The 13417-nt window shown below is 50.8% G+C and overlaps 1 protein-coding gene across 1 annotated transcript; it reads right to left on the bottom strand.

Moving 5' to 3' along the window:
* Nucleotides 1-613: 613 nt before the first annotated feature.
* C1QTNF2 (C1q and TNF related 2) lies at nucleotides 614-4520 on the bottom strand. The gene is made up of 2 exons (XM_075164150.1): nucleotides 4277-4520; nucleotides 614-2924 (listed from the first exon to the last, which is right to left on the bottom strand). Exons 1-2 carry the CDS (start codon nucleotides 4515-4517, stop codon nucleotides 2311-2313), a joined length of 855 nt encoding a protein of 284 aa, XP_075020251.1. The 5' UTR covers nucleotides 4518-4520; the 3' UTR covers nucleotides 614-2310.
* Between the last annotated feature and the right edge of the window lie 8897 nt (nucleotides 4521-13417).

The raw sequence follows: 13417 nt of genomic DNA, 5'->3' as shown, positions 1-13417 counted from the left end.
ACAAATGAAACCCAAATGATAAATAAAAGAAATCCACCCCAAAAAGACCCCCTTCTGGGGATGGGTAATGCATTGAATGAAGGGGAAAGGGCTGAGGAGGGAAGCAAGGTCTCTCTCTCTTGGCAGTAGTGGGCTGTGAGCGCTACTGGATTAATTAAAGCTGTGCTATGTAATTTCCCGTTCGGGTGCAGCACAGCTGGGTGCTGTTGTGGCAAGGCAACATCCTCCCATATGTCCCACCACCTCCCTCGAGGTGCCTCTAACATGCACGGGTGCTGGGGACCTGCACCGGGGTAGAGACCCGCATGCAACTCAGCCCAGCCAAAAAGCGGTTATTCCCCCGCCAGCTCCTGGCTATCGGGGTGGGAGCGCGGGGCTGGGCACTGAGGGAAAAACACAGTTCTTGAACTACTGCTGCCTTTGGGAAGCTGCCTGCAAATGCACCCTGGGACACCCTAAATGAGGGAGCTTTGGAAAGAGAAATATATTATCTGAGCGACCACTGCCAGGGGAAGGACACCTGCCATCGGCTGAGCAGCTTCAGGGGAACGGGCAGATCCTATTTTTCTACCTTGCAGATTTTCTTGCACAGAGAGCAGAAAACTCTGTGCACTCCCCAGCTGGCTGGGCTGGGCTGGGGGGAAATAATCCTGTTGCACCCGCCCCTACAAAATCCATCGCTAAAACCAACAGTGTCTGTGGAATCTGTAACATAGTTTTGAAATACCTTCTGGGAAACAGCTTTTATAAATATCAAGACTATTCCAGCAGTACTGTTGTTCAGCTTTATTTTATAAAATGTATTTGAAAATATTTTTGTAACATATAACACAATTACTGTAGTTCACAAAAATCATGCAAAAAATTTTTACTTGTAAGATTAAAAAAAAAAAAATCTTTGTTCTTGTGGGATATCCCTTCAATGTCTAAATATGAGAATTAGAGGAACTGGAAGTTCATGGGAGTTTTCACCAAGTGATAAAGGAGATGAGAAATATGACTGGAAACCAAGAAGACGCATCTGATAGCGAGGAAGAGACTCCTTCCACCTGGCTCCTCTGTGTTACAGGAGTGTTGGACACCCTGGGGCAGGCAGCCAGGCTGAGCGGCTTTATAGCAGGAGATCTCTTTGCTCTAGTAATAGCGAGCCATTTTGGACCATGTCCCTGTATTAGCTGATACAGAGGAGGAAAAAAAATTGCTAAGCTTAGCTTAGCAAAAGCAAAAAGCTCAGCTGAGCGAAAGTTCAGCTTTTGACTTTTCTGGTTTTTTTTTTCCATACAGTTTAGAACTAAAACATTGATTTTGGTGCATCTGTAATATTTGACATACAACATCAAAAAAGCAAAGCAGCAGTAAGATAGGGTCTAGCTGTAGCATTAAGCCCTTGAGTCAGATCTCGGCAGCACCACAAGTATCTCCTTCCAGCAAAAGCTGGCAGGGATGAAGGAAGGGGGTTATTAATGAATCTGTTTCTGGAGCGATGGCTCATGCTGTCTTTGACAGTTGAGTCTTATCTGTAAAGATCATCCTCCACCGAGGTTTGGAGGCCCACAGGTACTTGGCTTGCAGAGTCCAGTTTAGGCTCTGGTCACAGCTTACCAACGCTGGTCTGAAACCAGATGCAGGACTCAAGCGCTGGCAAATCAAGGCTGAAATCTGAGAAACGCCAGCGGTGCTCAGTGCAACAGCTTGTGTCTTACAAGGGGTTTTACCTTTAACCTTAAAAATGAGATCTCTCCTTTCTGTCGTTCCCTATTTAGACTGGATGCCTTTGCTTATTGGCACTGCTTTGATGAGGCTGGGAGCTACTCTTACTTTTATAACTTTAGCTGACAACTTCCTGACTCTTAAGTAGCTGGTAAAGTAAGCGTAACTCTGTATTAACATGGATTATTACTATTATAGGGCGTAGAGGGAGGAGGTGCAGTGGCACAATCTCCAGCATCAGTGGCACTTCGGAGCTCAGCTTTCAGGGTTGTTGGTTTCCATGCTTTATAATAATAATATAATAATCAAAGCATTCTGCACCAGTATTTGAGTTACATGTCCATGGTGTTTTGGAATCATCATGGAAAACATAATGGGTAGATTTGAGATTGAGAGGTTCATGAGGCTGCTTAAAGGCGAGTCCTACTGGTCCTGGTACCCTGTGGACATCAAATAAATATCTAAATAGCCAATACAGGCTGTTAGCGCCAAAAATGTGGAATCGTATGATAATCCCACACATGTCCGTGTACAGGCTACGCTTTGCTGGACTGAGGTCTCATGCATTTCCTATTTTTTCCCACAGGCTAGTTTCTCATCCTATATTTCATTGAGATAATCTTGATCAGGATATATCAGGAAGCCAGTAAATAAGCTGTCTGTCCAGTAGGGATCATAAAAGAGCCCATTTTGTTCCGAGTAAAAGATCTGCAGCCATACCTCATCCTCCTGCTTCAGAGAAAGGATGGTTGATCCAGAGGCAACGTCATGGTTCCCAGTGTTGGCATCAAAAGTCTTGATCCGGTACTGCCCGTTGTGGACCAAGCCAATGGCCAAATGTTTGTTGGCCAAAGTGATATCATAAGTGAAGTAGTAAATACCTGGGATGCTGCATATAAATTTCCCACTGGAAGCATTGTAGTGTCCTCCCTCGTTCATCAGGATCCTGTCAAATTTGATGGGCAGCCTTTCCCTTGGGTAGCTCTTTGAGACTGCCACGGAGAAGGCAGATTTGGCTTTGTTGGCATTACAGGTGCAGGGTCCTGGCATCCCAGTCTCGCCCTTGTTCCCTTTGGGCCCTTTCTTTCCCGGTGCCCCATTTTTTCCAGGATTACCCTTTAAACCCTTGGGCCCTCGTGGGCCTGCCTTGCCCGTAGCTCCTGCTTTCCCCTTCGGTCCTGGCTTGCCAGGGTTTCCTGTTCTGCCTTGTGGACCTAGAAGACAAATAACTTTGTAATTTTTCAGTGAAAGAGATCATACGGTGAGTGGAAAGGGGTTGTATTGCTGCAGTAGTAGTTTTCATTTAGGAGGAAAACCTTGCTGGTGAGAATCCCGATGAAATACCACCGGGGGCTAGACATGTGTCAGGACTGACTAACCATGTTGGGTAGGTAGTCGGTATGATAACAACGGGGTGCAGGAGCAGGACAGGCTGTCCCTTCTAAGGACCAAAAGGCTGGTGCAATTATCTGTCTTACTTGAGAAAAATGAGAATTACTTATAAAGTTAGCCAGGAGCAAGCTTTAAACTCTTTGGGTTTTAAAGGAGTGGAATGGGTTTGTGAAGCTTTTGGAACCTAGTTTTGAGCAGATGGAACATTTTTAATCTCTTGTCTCTTTTTGTTTTCTTTTTTTTTTTACATTTACCATGAAACTACATTGTTTTTTTAAAAAAAAAAAAAATAACCAAAACCAAACTCTAGATATAGTAAAAAGCCCAGCCTAGTTGGGAGCCAGACTAGTGAACCAAAAGATACCCAGTGCAGGGATTGCCTTGAGCTGGGAAGCGAGCTGGGCTCTGTCACAGTGATGCTGAAACTGCTGATCAGTGGTGATTGCGGTGGTGTCTGATATAGGACAAATTCATGGGGATTTATATCCTTCTCTTGTCCTGCTGTGGCAAGTCTAGATTTTAATGCAGCTGTGGGTGGAAACCTGTTCTCCAGATTCCCTGTGTTGGGGGTGGGAGAAGAGAGCAAGACGCAGCTTTGGCAGGCGGGTGTTAGCTGAACCAGGAGTGCACTCTAGCGTGGCAACGGGAAATCACTCTTTTCTCACCATAGCTGTCCTGGTGCTGACTGATGTAAGGCTGGATGTAAAGCAGAGCCCACCTCAGGGTTAAAGAAGGGTTGTCGTTTGCTTTGACTTAGATTGACCATGGTCGGAGCAGTGCCTGTTAGCCAGCTAGAGTGCTCCGGAGAGCAAGTATTTAATTTTCTTACCTGGCTTTGTTTGCCTTGAGAGCGGGAGTTGGAGACCACCGCTTTGTCCCATCTAGGGAGCATATGTCAAAACAGGAGAAATCTCACTTCACAACAAAACGAAGCCAAGGAATTGCGTGCAGCATTGGGACACGATCAGCAAATAGTGCCAGTCTGAACCCCCCGGCAGGAGCTGACAAGTGGGAGGTGTTGGAAAGGGGAAAGTGGAAATTCCTAGAAGAGTTTCCCATGAGATGTCATCTGTCCTGGGGCTCAGATTTGGGATGATATATCCTGTCAACCGAGCTATTGCACTATTGCTTCTACATCTTACCCTTGTTGTGCTAAGAAGCGCTTTTCTCTTACCTTCATCGCCGTGCTCGCCTTTATCCCCATCCTTGCCATCCTTGCCATCCTTGCCCGGGAAGCCCATCCTGCCGACCGTCCCTGGAGCCCCGGGCGCGCCGGGGGGGCCGGGTGGCCCGGGGGGTCCCGGCAGGCTGCACGCCAGCTGGGGACCTTCCTGCAGCGCTCCCTTGGCAAAGCCCCCGAGGATGTGGTTTGCCACGCAGGGCACGGTCCAGAGGAGGAGGACAGCGGAGATCATGGCACAGGCTGTAAAAGGGAGGTGGGACTTGGCTGAACCTGCAGTAGCCAGCTTGTGGGGGTACGGCGGTGTCCCCTCCGCCACCACCGCGTGTTGTAGAGGCTTGCATTAAAACCGGGAGATAATTAGGCTGTTTTTGGCAGGGTGGGGGAGCTGTTTGCTTTGGTGTGATGTGACTTCAAGGATTTGACTTATGGAGTTTTCTAGGTCTGAGCAATACTTCTTTTTCAATCTTCCTCTTCTCTAAGCCTGTATCTGTGGCCATCCCTTATTTTGTTTTGTTCCTCCTCCTTCTTTCTCATGCTAATGTACCTGCCAGCTCCATCTCTTCTCTGAAGTCCATCTGTCTGTGGCTGTTTGGTCTCTTTGTGCAATGAAGGACTGGGAGGTAGGGAGAGTCAGAAATGTCCCTGCGCTCTCCTTCCCCAGCCTGCCCCCACCCCGGGACTGCCATCCTCCCTTACCGCTTCCCTCCTTCTCACCCTTCCCTGAGCCTCCCAAAACACCGAGTATACTGTGGTTTTGCCCGACAGCATGAATTGAGCCTTAGTTAGCTGAGAATGCCCCGTTCCTCATCGCAGCTCGGCTGCGCGGCACCGCACAACCTGCGGCCAAATCCCGCCAAGGCTCTGGCTCGGTGTCGGGGCTGCAGCCGTGACCGGCCCCGCTGCAGCCTCCGCCAGTGGTTTTCTAACCTCCCGCCTCTCCGCGGGGACGGGAGCTCAGCCTTTGTTTGTTACTAACGTTCACCCTGGAAAGAGAGATAACTGTTAAAACCCCGGCCGTTGTTTGTCTCCTGGCTCTGTAAGTGAGCCATTGCTTTAAGTATAGCAAACGCCAAGGGCTTTTTTGGAGCATCCCTGGCTCTGCCTTCATTCACAGCGGAGGCTGAGCCTCCTGGGCTTGTCTCACTCCACTCCTGGATGGGGAGATAGTGATAGAAAATAATTTCTGGAATAAAGCTATTCCCATGAACCTGCTAATGATACAGAGCAGTTATTATACAGTAAAATATCCCTCTGGATGTCTGCATGTGGAGCTGTTTGCAAATAGCTATGGTCCATGTGCAACTGCGTCTCGAAATAGTGCTCAGATGCATCAGCAGCTTAGAGAAGATGCTTAAAATCAGGCTGATTGATGAGAGCTCATCTTCATGCATGACCCACACGAGACTCTGAATGTTAAAAATGTTTAAAGTGGAATTTGGGTTCTGCACATGGTTACAGATACAGTAAAAAAGAGAATTTCCCCTACGGTATCAGTTTCTGACCACCCATGGGTGAGGGTGCTCCTGCCACCCCCTCCCCAGGACTGAAGGCCTCCCTGTGCCCAGGCTGAGGATTTTTTCCTCCCTTTGCTCTGCCGGTGAGGGAGGCTACGGCCATGGCCACCAGCTCCCCAGCAGGGCCAGTGCTCCCCAGTGCTGATGGAGTCGGGCTCTTTTCCAATTGCATGAATGTGGAAAGGAGCTGGTGGGGGTTGAAAGGCACCCCCAGCCCAATTTTCCTTCTTTCAGCTTCTGTAGCTGAAGTAGCCCTTGGAGAAACGAGACATGAAACCTAGAACTGCCCCATACAAATCTGTGGCTGGTTCACTGTTTGCTCGGTAGCTCGCTGATTAGGAGAGATCAAGCTACAGCCAAAGGATTTTTTTAAAAGGAATTAGCCATGTATCATTTTGATATAACTCCTACCCCTGGGCATGCTCTCATTCGAGGGAAGAGACTCCTATGAAATTTAGTCTTTTCCCTTATTACAGCTACCTCTGATGGTAGGGGGTTAAATATTTTACAAGAATCATCCATTTGCATGGCCTTTCTTATCACATCCCAAAGTCCTGCCTACGAAATACAGAATATAGACAAGGATTGAAAAGCAAGCAAACTGCCTTTCACATACTTCTTCAAGCTTTGGTGCTGAAGCAAGTTTGCAGTTAAACACAGATGCAATAGAAGATGAGCTGGGATATCCCAGACCTGTTAACTGTCGGTGGCCTTGTGGCCAGGCCAGGTCCTGCGTAGCGTTAAGCCAAATACTGGGAGACTTTCGCATCCCCCCGGTAATGTTATGTTTCACTCCTGCACTGGAAATAAGATGCTTAAAGTATTGTATAAGTTTCATGTTGGCCTTGGCACTCTCATCCTGGTATCGGCTCCTGGAGCGGGTGGAAATGCATATTACATGCTCCAAATCCAGCGAGCAATATGCTACATATTAATGCTGAGTGGGAGCCCCCCAGTTCTGCAATATGTATAATTAAGAACATGCAGAGGAGTGGGAAACGCAAAACAGATCTCTGGCCTGGATTCGGCTGCTAAGCCATTTTGTTCTTCAGCTCTCTTTTGCTTTTCTTATACGTAAGTTTATTTGCTGCTGGTGAAAGGTGTTAGTTTAATGGCCTCGTGAGACTGAAATCACCGACCAGTATTAATGTGGACAGTTGAATAAAGGCTTTTCGGTTCACGGAAATGGAAACAAAATGTTAAAATGCCTGCGGAGTGGGGAGATCCCACGGAAAGCTACATCCCTGCTTCCCAGTAACCACCTCAAAAGGGGCAGAAGAGAAGTGAGAGGCGTCTGGAGGTGGATGACACTAATAAGTTGTGGCAAGGAAAAATGTCATTTTGGATCATAACCTGGAAAAAATCTGGGACTGCTTCATGTAGAGAGGAAACGGGCAAGAGGGAGCACAGGGCAGGAGGGCAGCTCCTCCTCTTACAGTTTCTTACCATAAGTACTTCTGTTACCTTCAGACAACCCAGCTAGATGACCTGATGGGATGAAAAGTGGCAAACACAAAATACCCCCAGGCTGGGAGGTTTGTAGTACCGATACTTGGACAGACGGGGAATATTTGACTACCTGGAGCCGTGCTTTGGTGCAGCTCCCGAGTCGGTGTTAATTAACGGCTCCCCGAGAGCATTTCATCCCACATCACAGCAGTGCGTGTGGGACGCAAAGCACAGTCACATTCACAAGAGGATCTATAAATAACCTCTTAAAGAAATCTCTTTGAAAGAAAACAAACCTCATGCTGTTCCACCTTAAAAGGAAAATTGCTCTTCGATGTAGAACGTAGGATGAGCTCCAAAAAGCAAATTGGAAACAGATCAGCATCTTTCCTCTCTGCGGTGCGGGCGGCAGGCCTGGCACCGGCGGCCGTGCAGCAAGGTTTCAGCTGAGGTCTTACTTTTCTAATGACATTTTAATTAACGCCTTTGTTAATAGGGTTTTGGAGACTTTTTGGCCATGACGGATGCCTGTTGTGTGGGAGCGTGCCCCGGGGGTTACGAGAGCTGGCTGGCGGCGGAGGGCTGCTTGGGGAGGAGGGGAGCTCTGCGGTTCCTGTCTGAGCGAGGGGACCCAGCGGTGGCTGCAGTTTGTACCTGCCACTGAAATGCAAATGTTCAGCCCCTCGGCACCTGGGGAGGGCACAGCGGTATTCAGCGTGGGAAAAGACAGCGGAGCAGCTTCACTTTACCAAGCTAGCTCAGGTGTCTGCAGCGTAGGCATGGCTGGCCAGGCCTTAGGGCTGCCGTGCCCCGGCTTCTCCCTGGCACAGCCCGCGGCAGCACTAGGACTTGCTTGAGGTTATTGAGCGTGTTGGTGCAGAGCTTGGGCCAGGGCAGAGGTGCTCCGGCCCTTCACGTGTGGAGTGCCTCTCGGTGACAGCGTCTTGGTGATGGGCAAGATCTCATGCGTGCAGAAATGCTTTTCTTCCCGATGCTTAAAAGTATCCCGTCCGTCCGTTGATGCACTCTGAAATATTTAGCAGCAATGGTGCTTTCTAGATTACTTGGTCAAAGATGACCAAGCCCTTGACTCAGGAGGTGGTGCAACTCATGATGGGCATGTGACGGACAAGGGCAGTGCTGAGTCACTCCGAGGTAGAGGTCTTGGAGGAAAGACCCTTTGGGCTCCCAGATGCTGGGCAGGCTCTGGCTGAGACCCCGTGTTCCCATCACAGGTGGTCAAATCTCTGCCAGCCTCAGGGCCCCAAGAGAGGAAAGAGGCTCCAAAATGTGCTGCAAATGTCTGGGCCCTCAGGTGGAAGGATGAGGCTCAGACAGGTGGAGTGACAGGTGTCCATCAGCTGGATTTTAGAGGCAATGATTCCCTGTGTCCTTCAGCTGAATCAATGGAAATTGCTGCTGTGGGGTCCAGGGCATCCCCTGGGATCAATGTAGTCCGTAGAACTGTGCTGTGGATCCCCACTGGGTAATTTTGGGGAATACTTGTCAGGAAGCAAACCAGGGAGGGGATGATTTTGGAAGATGTTCACTCCTGAATCTTAGAGCTGGAGCAGAGCTTTATAGAAAATACCTCAGGGCAAACAAAGCAATAAAGACAGAACGTCTCTGATTTGCAAGCGTGGTACACGCAGAGCTGAGCGTTTACTGGCTTTTCTCTTCCTAATGAGCTGCGTGTTTAGGGGCCTTTGCTTATGGCTATGTAATAAAATGTAATGAATGACTCAAAGCAGCCATGTGTTTGAAACGGGATATTCCGAGTCTGCCCCATGGCCTTTATGTGACCCCCTTTCTGGTTTAGGATGTCTTCTTGTCATTGCTCGTTGCTTTGGTGGGTCCTTGCCTTCCTGCTGGAGCTCAGGCCCTTGGCAGAGGCTGCCCCGTGCCCCGGCTCTCCCTGCCGGGGTGCCTGGGAGGGGAGACCAGGGTGCAGCTTTCCTCAGGATCGAGAAGTGCCGGGCGCGGGTGGGCTGCCTGTCTCCCCTGCTGCCCTGACCAGCCTGTGTGAAGCAGACGCTTGCAGGCACAGCAGGAGTTGAACCCAACCCCTCCGCGCTGAAACCTGAGCATCCCACGAGCTTCTGTAGCACATAGAATCATAGAATCATTAAGGTTGGAAAAGACCTCTAAGATCATCGAGTCCAGCCATCAACCCAACACCACCATGCCCACTAAACCATGTCCCTAAGCGCCTCATCTACACGTCTTTTAAATACTTCCAGGGATGGTGACTCGACCACTTCCCTGGGCAGCCTGATCCAAGGCCTGACCACTCTTTCAGTGAAGAAATTTCTCCTAATGTCCAGTCTAAACCTCCCCTGGCGCAACTTGAGGCCATTTCCTCTCGTCCTATTGCTGGTTACTTGGCAGAAGAGACCAACCCCCACCTCGCTACAACCTCCCTTCAGGTAGTTGTAGAGCGCGATGAGGTCTCCCCTCAGCCTCCTCTTCTCCAGGCTAAACAACCCCAGTTCCCTCAGCTGCTCCTCATAAGCTCATAAGACATGGAGCATCTGTGCAAGGGGACTGCAAACCCATGCTCTCTAACAGCTTTTCTGTGCACGCTCCTTGTCCCCAGAGCTGCAGCACATCTCCCTCCCACCCAAGAGCCTCCACCCTTAGGAGCTGTGTCCCCGCAGGGCTCCTCGCAGCCCCCAGTCCCGACCTGCAGCTCCCGTTTCTGCTGGCCGCTGCAGCGCGGGATGGGCTTGGGCTGTTGGGGGGGCCGGAGCCTGGGGGGACACATCTCTTGCCATGTCTCCCCTGTAACTTTGGCTGCCACAACATCCCTGCTCCGCGTGGCTCCTGCAAGCCCCCGTGCGACCACCCTCATCCCAGCCCCGCTGCAGGGGAGCTTCTGGAGCCACTTCGTGGTTAAGAAGCCAGACCAATTCTATAGATCTATATGCTTTAAAAAGGTGTTTCTGTAAGAAGAGATTTTGCCTGTAAGAGTGAGCCCCAGGTGCGAAGGATCTGGTACTTTCTGGTGGTTACAGGGCAGCTGGGCTGAAATCCCGTCAGAGGGAAAATCCCAGAGGGTTTGCCGGACGTGGGGCGGTTTGGTGGCACACGCGGTGGCCGGACGGTGATTTTTGGCCAGGGAAGCCACCCTGTGCCATGCAGCGGTGGCGTGTGCCTGCCCGCGGGGAGGGAAAGCGCAGCGGGGAGAGAAGGGGAGAGAGTCTGGGGAATTGCTGCTCGGAGGGAGGGAGGGAGGAGCGGGGTAGCCCCAGAGGGGACCCAAACGACCCTGGCTTTCTACTCTGTTGCCTTTCAGTACTTGAGGCTTTCTTAAACAAAACAACATCTTCCTGTTTCACGATTTCCCAGCGTACCTCAAGGCATCTTAATTAGTCTTCAAAATAATCATTATCCCCATGAGCCTAATTCTCAGCTCTGGTGGTTGCCCTGCAGCGTCCCCAGGGTGGAAGCACAAGGAGCCCTTGGGCGCGCGGGGCTGATTTAGATAAAATAAGGTGTGCCGCCGGTGACAGCAGCTGAAATGGATGTATTTAATTTCCGATATAAGCCAGTGAAGCAGTTATACCAGGTATGAGTGTGACCTGTTATCTGCTATTGCATAAAGCAATGTCAAAGGAGATAAAGGAGAGCGATGCATCCCCTGTGCCTGAGCCTGCATCACCGTCTCCGCTCTAGGCAGCCGGGGATGCCGTGGCAAACCTTTCCCAGCCCTGAGCTAGAGCCCCGTTACAGAAGCTGCCGATCGGTACCAGAGCGAAGGGAGAGGCTGCGGTTTCGGCTGTACAAGGTGGGTGCTCCCAGCAAAAGTCTGAGGAATGTTTCCTTCCTGGAGTATTTCTTTTATCTGGTGACTGTTGCCTTTACGGATTCCTGCGCGGGCGTTGGAAACCTGAGTGCTCAATGATTTAGACCTTATTTGGTAAGTTTTCAAAGTGAAGGGTAAGAGGAGGGAAAAAAAGAAAAAGGAAAAGTGAATCTACTCACCACGACTAATCTCTTCAGTGAGATCTTGACAGGCGCTGGAAGCCTACACAATTTTAAGCAGATGTTTTGCTGCCGATCGCTGTCACGCGCAGAGCCCGAGCCCCGTCCTGCCGCGGCAGCGTCCTTCTGAGGGGTGTGCAATATTGACTTCGGTCTTTCTTTTTTATTAACGTTTTACTCCTTTTTGTGCAGATTGCTAGCTTCCTGCAGCAGCTCCAGGTTTTGGCTCAATGTTGCCAAAGGCATATTTTTATTATTGTGTAATGGGTCTGCGCCTCTTCCTCTGTCACGTGGCACGGGAAGAAATTTTTACGCACATATGGCTGGAAAGCTCTTGATGCTTGGGGAGCTTTTCCTTTTCTCTCTCTCCCTTGCAGTCTTGTATGAAAGGCTCAGGAGTTCCCTGGATCATTTCTGACCGATTCTGCCCCTCTCTGCTGTAGCTGCTGCCTGCACAAGCAGAATTTGTAAGGCGATGGGGAACGCAGATCAAATTAGGGAACAACTTTGACACTTGATCCTGGAGCACTAGCAAGGGAAGCAAATCTTGTCCTAAGGGTGGAAACTCCCTTCTAAGACAATTTAGACAAACGGGTAATGGTAGATCACTCCAGGCTTGAATTAAAGGACATCATTGTGAAGCAGCAGCTTTGCAAATGCGAATTTTGAGAGGAAACTGCATGTTCTTCAGCGCTGCTTCAGGTGGATGCGCGAGACAAAACAGAGATTTTGCTATAGGGATGGCAAGGCGGGAATGCTTCTGTTTTCGGAAAGGGTTGGGATTTGGTTTTAAGCTTGCAAAGTAACTACAAAAGCCCTAGCAATTGCTGAAAGTAAGGCAGTAACACCAGAAGCAGTGGCTAAAGCCGGAATTCAGCTTCAGCTCTGCCAACACAGAAGTGTTGAGTCGCAGTAAATCCCTGTCCCTTTGCGTCCCTCCGCTGCAGCAAGTCACGGTGGTGTAGCTCTGAGCAGTGTTGAAATCCTGGCTTATACCAGGCCAGAATTTACAAATGCCTTACAACTCTCAAAATTGACAGTGCTTCCCTAACAGCCCCAGTCGAAGAGTTTCCTGGCCCCGCTCCCCCCTGCCCTCCCCTTCCCTCCCTCCCCGCTGCGCAGGGTGCTCTGTGGTGCTGCCGGGGTTGGTACAGACCAGACCCGTCTTTTCAAGGGAGCGGTGGGGAGAGCCTAAACAGGAGCTGCGAGATGACCCAGACATAGAGCCTGGCCCCGCGGGTGCCCGGCTGGCAGCGTGGGAGGTTATGGGGCACCCTTCGCCCTGCCAGGAGGGCAGCGATGGCCCTGGGGCCATCATCGCCCACGCAGAGTGGGTTGCTGGTGCTCCTGGCCGCAGCCTGCAGGTCCTGGTTGTGGGTGCGTGGTTCCTGCTCTGCCCTGGCCAGGATCCTGTGTGGGGCTTGGGACAGGCGTGTGCTCGGTGGCAGGGCTCCAGATCCTGCCCTGCTGCTCTCCAGCCAGTAAATATTTTCTGCTCCGTGCAGATTATCAGCGGATTGGGAGTACACTGGAAGTATCATTCCTTACTCTGCCAGAATTCATCCTTATTGGAGCTGTTGTGGGGGTTTTTTAAGCCTTCTCCTGCATTTGCTGTTGGAACATGGTGGGAATGGATATAACGTAAAAATGAAGTATGTGCACAGCTTCGTGAGCTGTAGTCGGTTCAGCTGCTCCCGGGAGGGGTGGGCGTGTTTGGCCGAGGCAGCACAGGGCTGTTTTCCTGCCGTGCCGATGGTCCCGCGGGGCTTCTTCAGAGCCGGCGTCCCGGCCCCCAGCTCCCTGACGGCTCAGCGACATTCCCTGCCATTGAACGGCCTCTGGGAGAACAACCCCCTCCCCAAACCCCCACAATCATCACCTTAAATTTCCCTGGAGTGAGGGCTGTGTTAGAAAGGCTGCCATATGGCTACAGAGCTCTGGCGTGCCCGTGGGGAGCTGCCCCCAGCCCCATGCCCCCCAGCTTTGGGGTGAGCGCAGGTGGGGACACCCCCAGACACGGCTCCCAGAGCCGCTCTCCCCTGGGGTAGCTCTGGTGATCGGTCGAATATGAATTCTCACTTTTTGCCCGTTTCCATAAAGTTTGCAGGAAGCCAGTTCTCTCGGGAAGCCTCTCCCGCCCGGGTGCGGGGCTGGGGTCAGCCGAACGGCTCAAGGCCCTGCACGT

The sequence above is a fragment of the Calonectris borealis genome, chromosome 15 (assembly GCF_964195595.1).
Source record: "Calonectris borealis chromosome 15, bCalBor7.hap1.2, whole genome shotgun sequence".
Classification (NCBI taxonomy): Eukaryota; Metazoa; Chordata; class Aves; order Procellariiformes; family Procellariidae; genus Calonectris; species Calonectris borealis.
This window is presented reverse-complemented; position numbering and strand designations above follow the sequence as displayed.

Bases quoted from the DNA above. Each gene is read 5' to 3' on its own strand.
- C1QTNF2 (XM_075164150.1), bottom strand. From the start codon at position 4,517: ATGATCTCCGCTGTCCTCCTCCTCTGGACCGTGCCCTGCGTGGCAAAC. The intron at 2,925-4,276 runs GTAAGAGAAAAG...TTTGTCTTCTAG, and splicing joins AGGCGAGCACGGCGATGAAG to GTCCACAAGGCAGAACAGGA.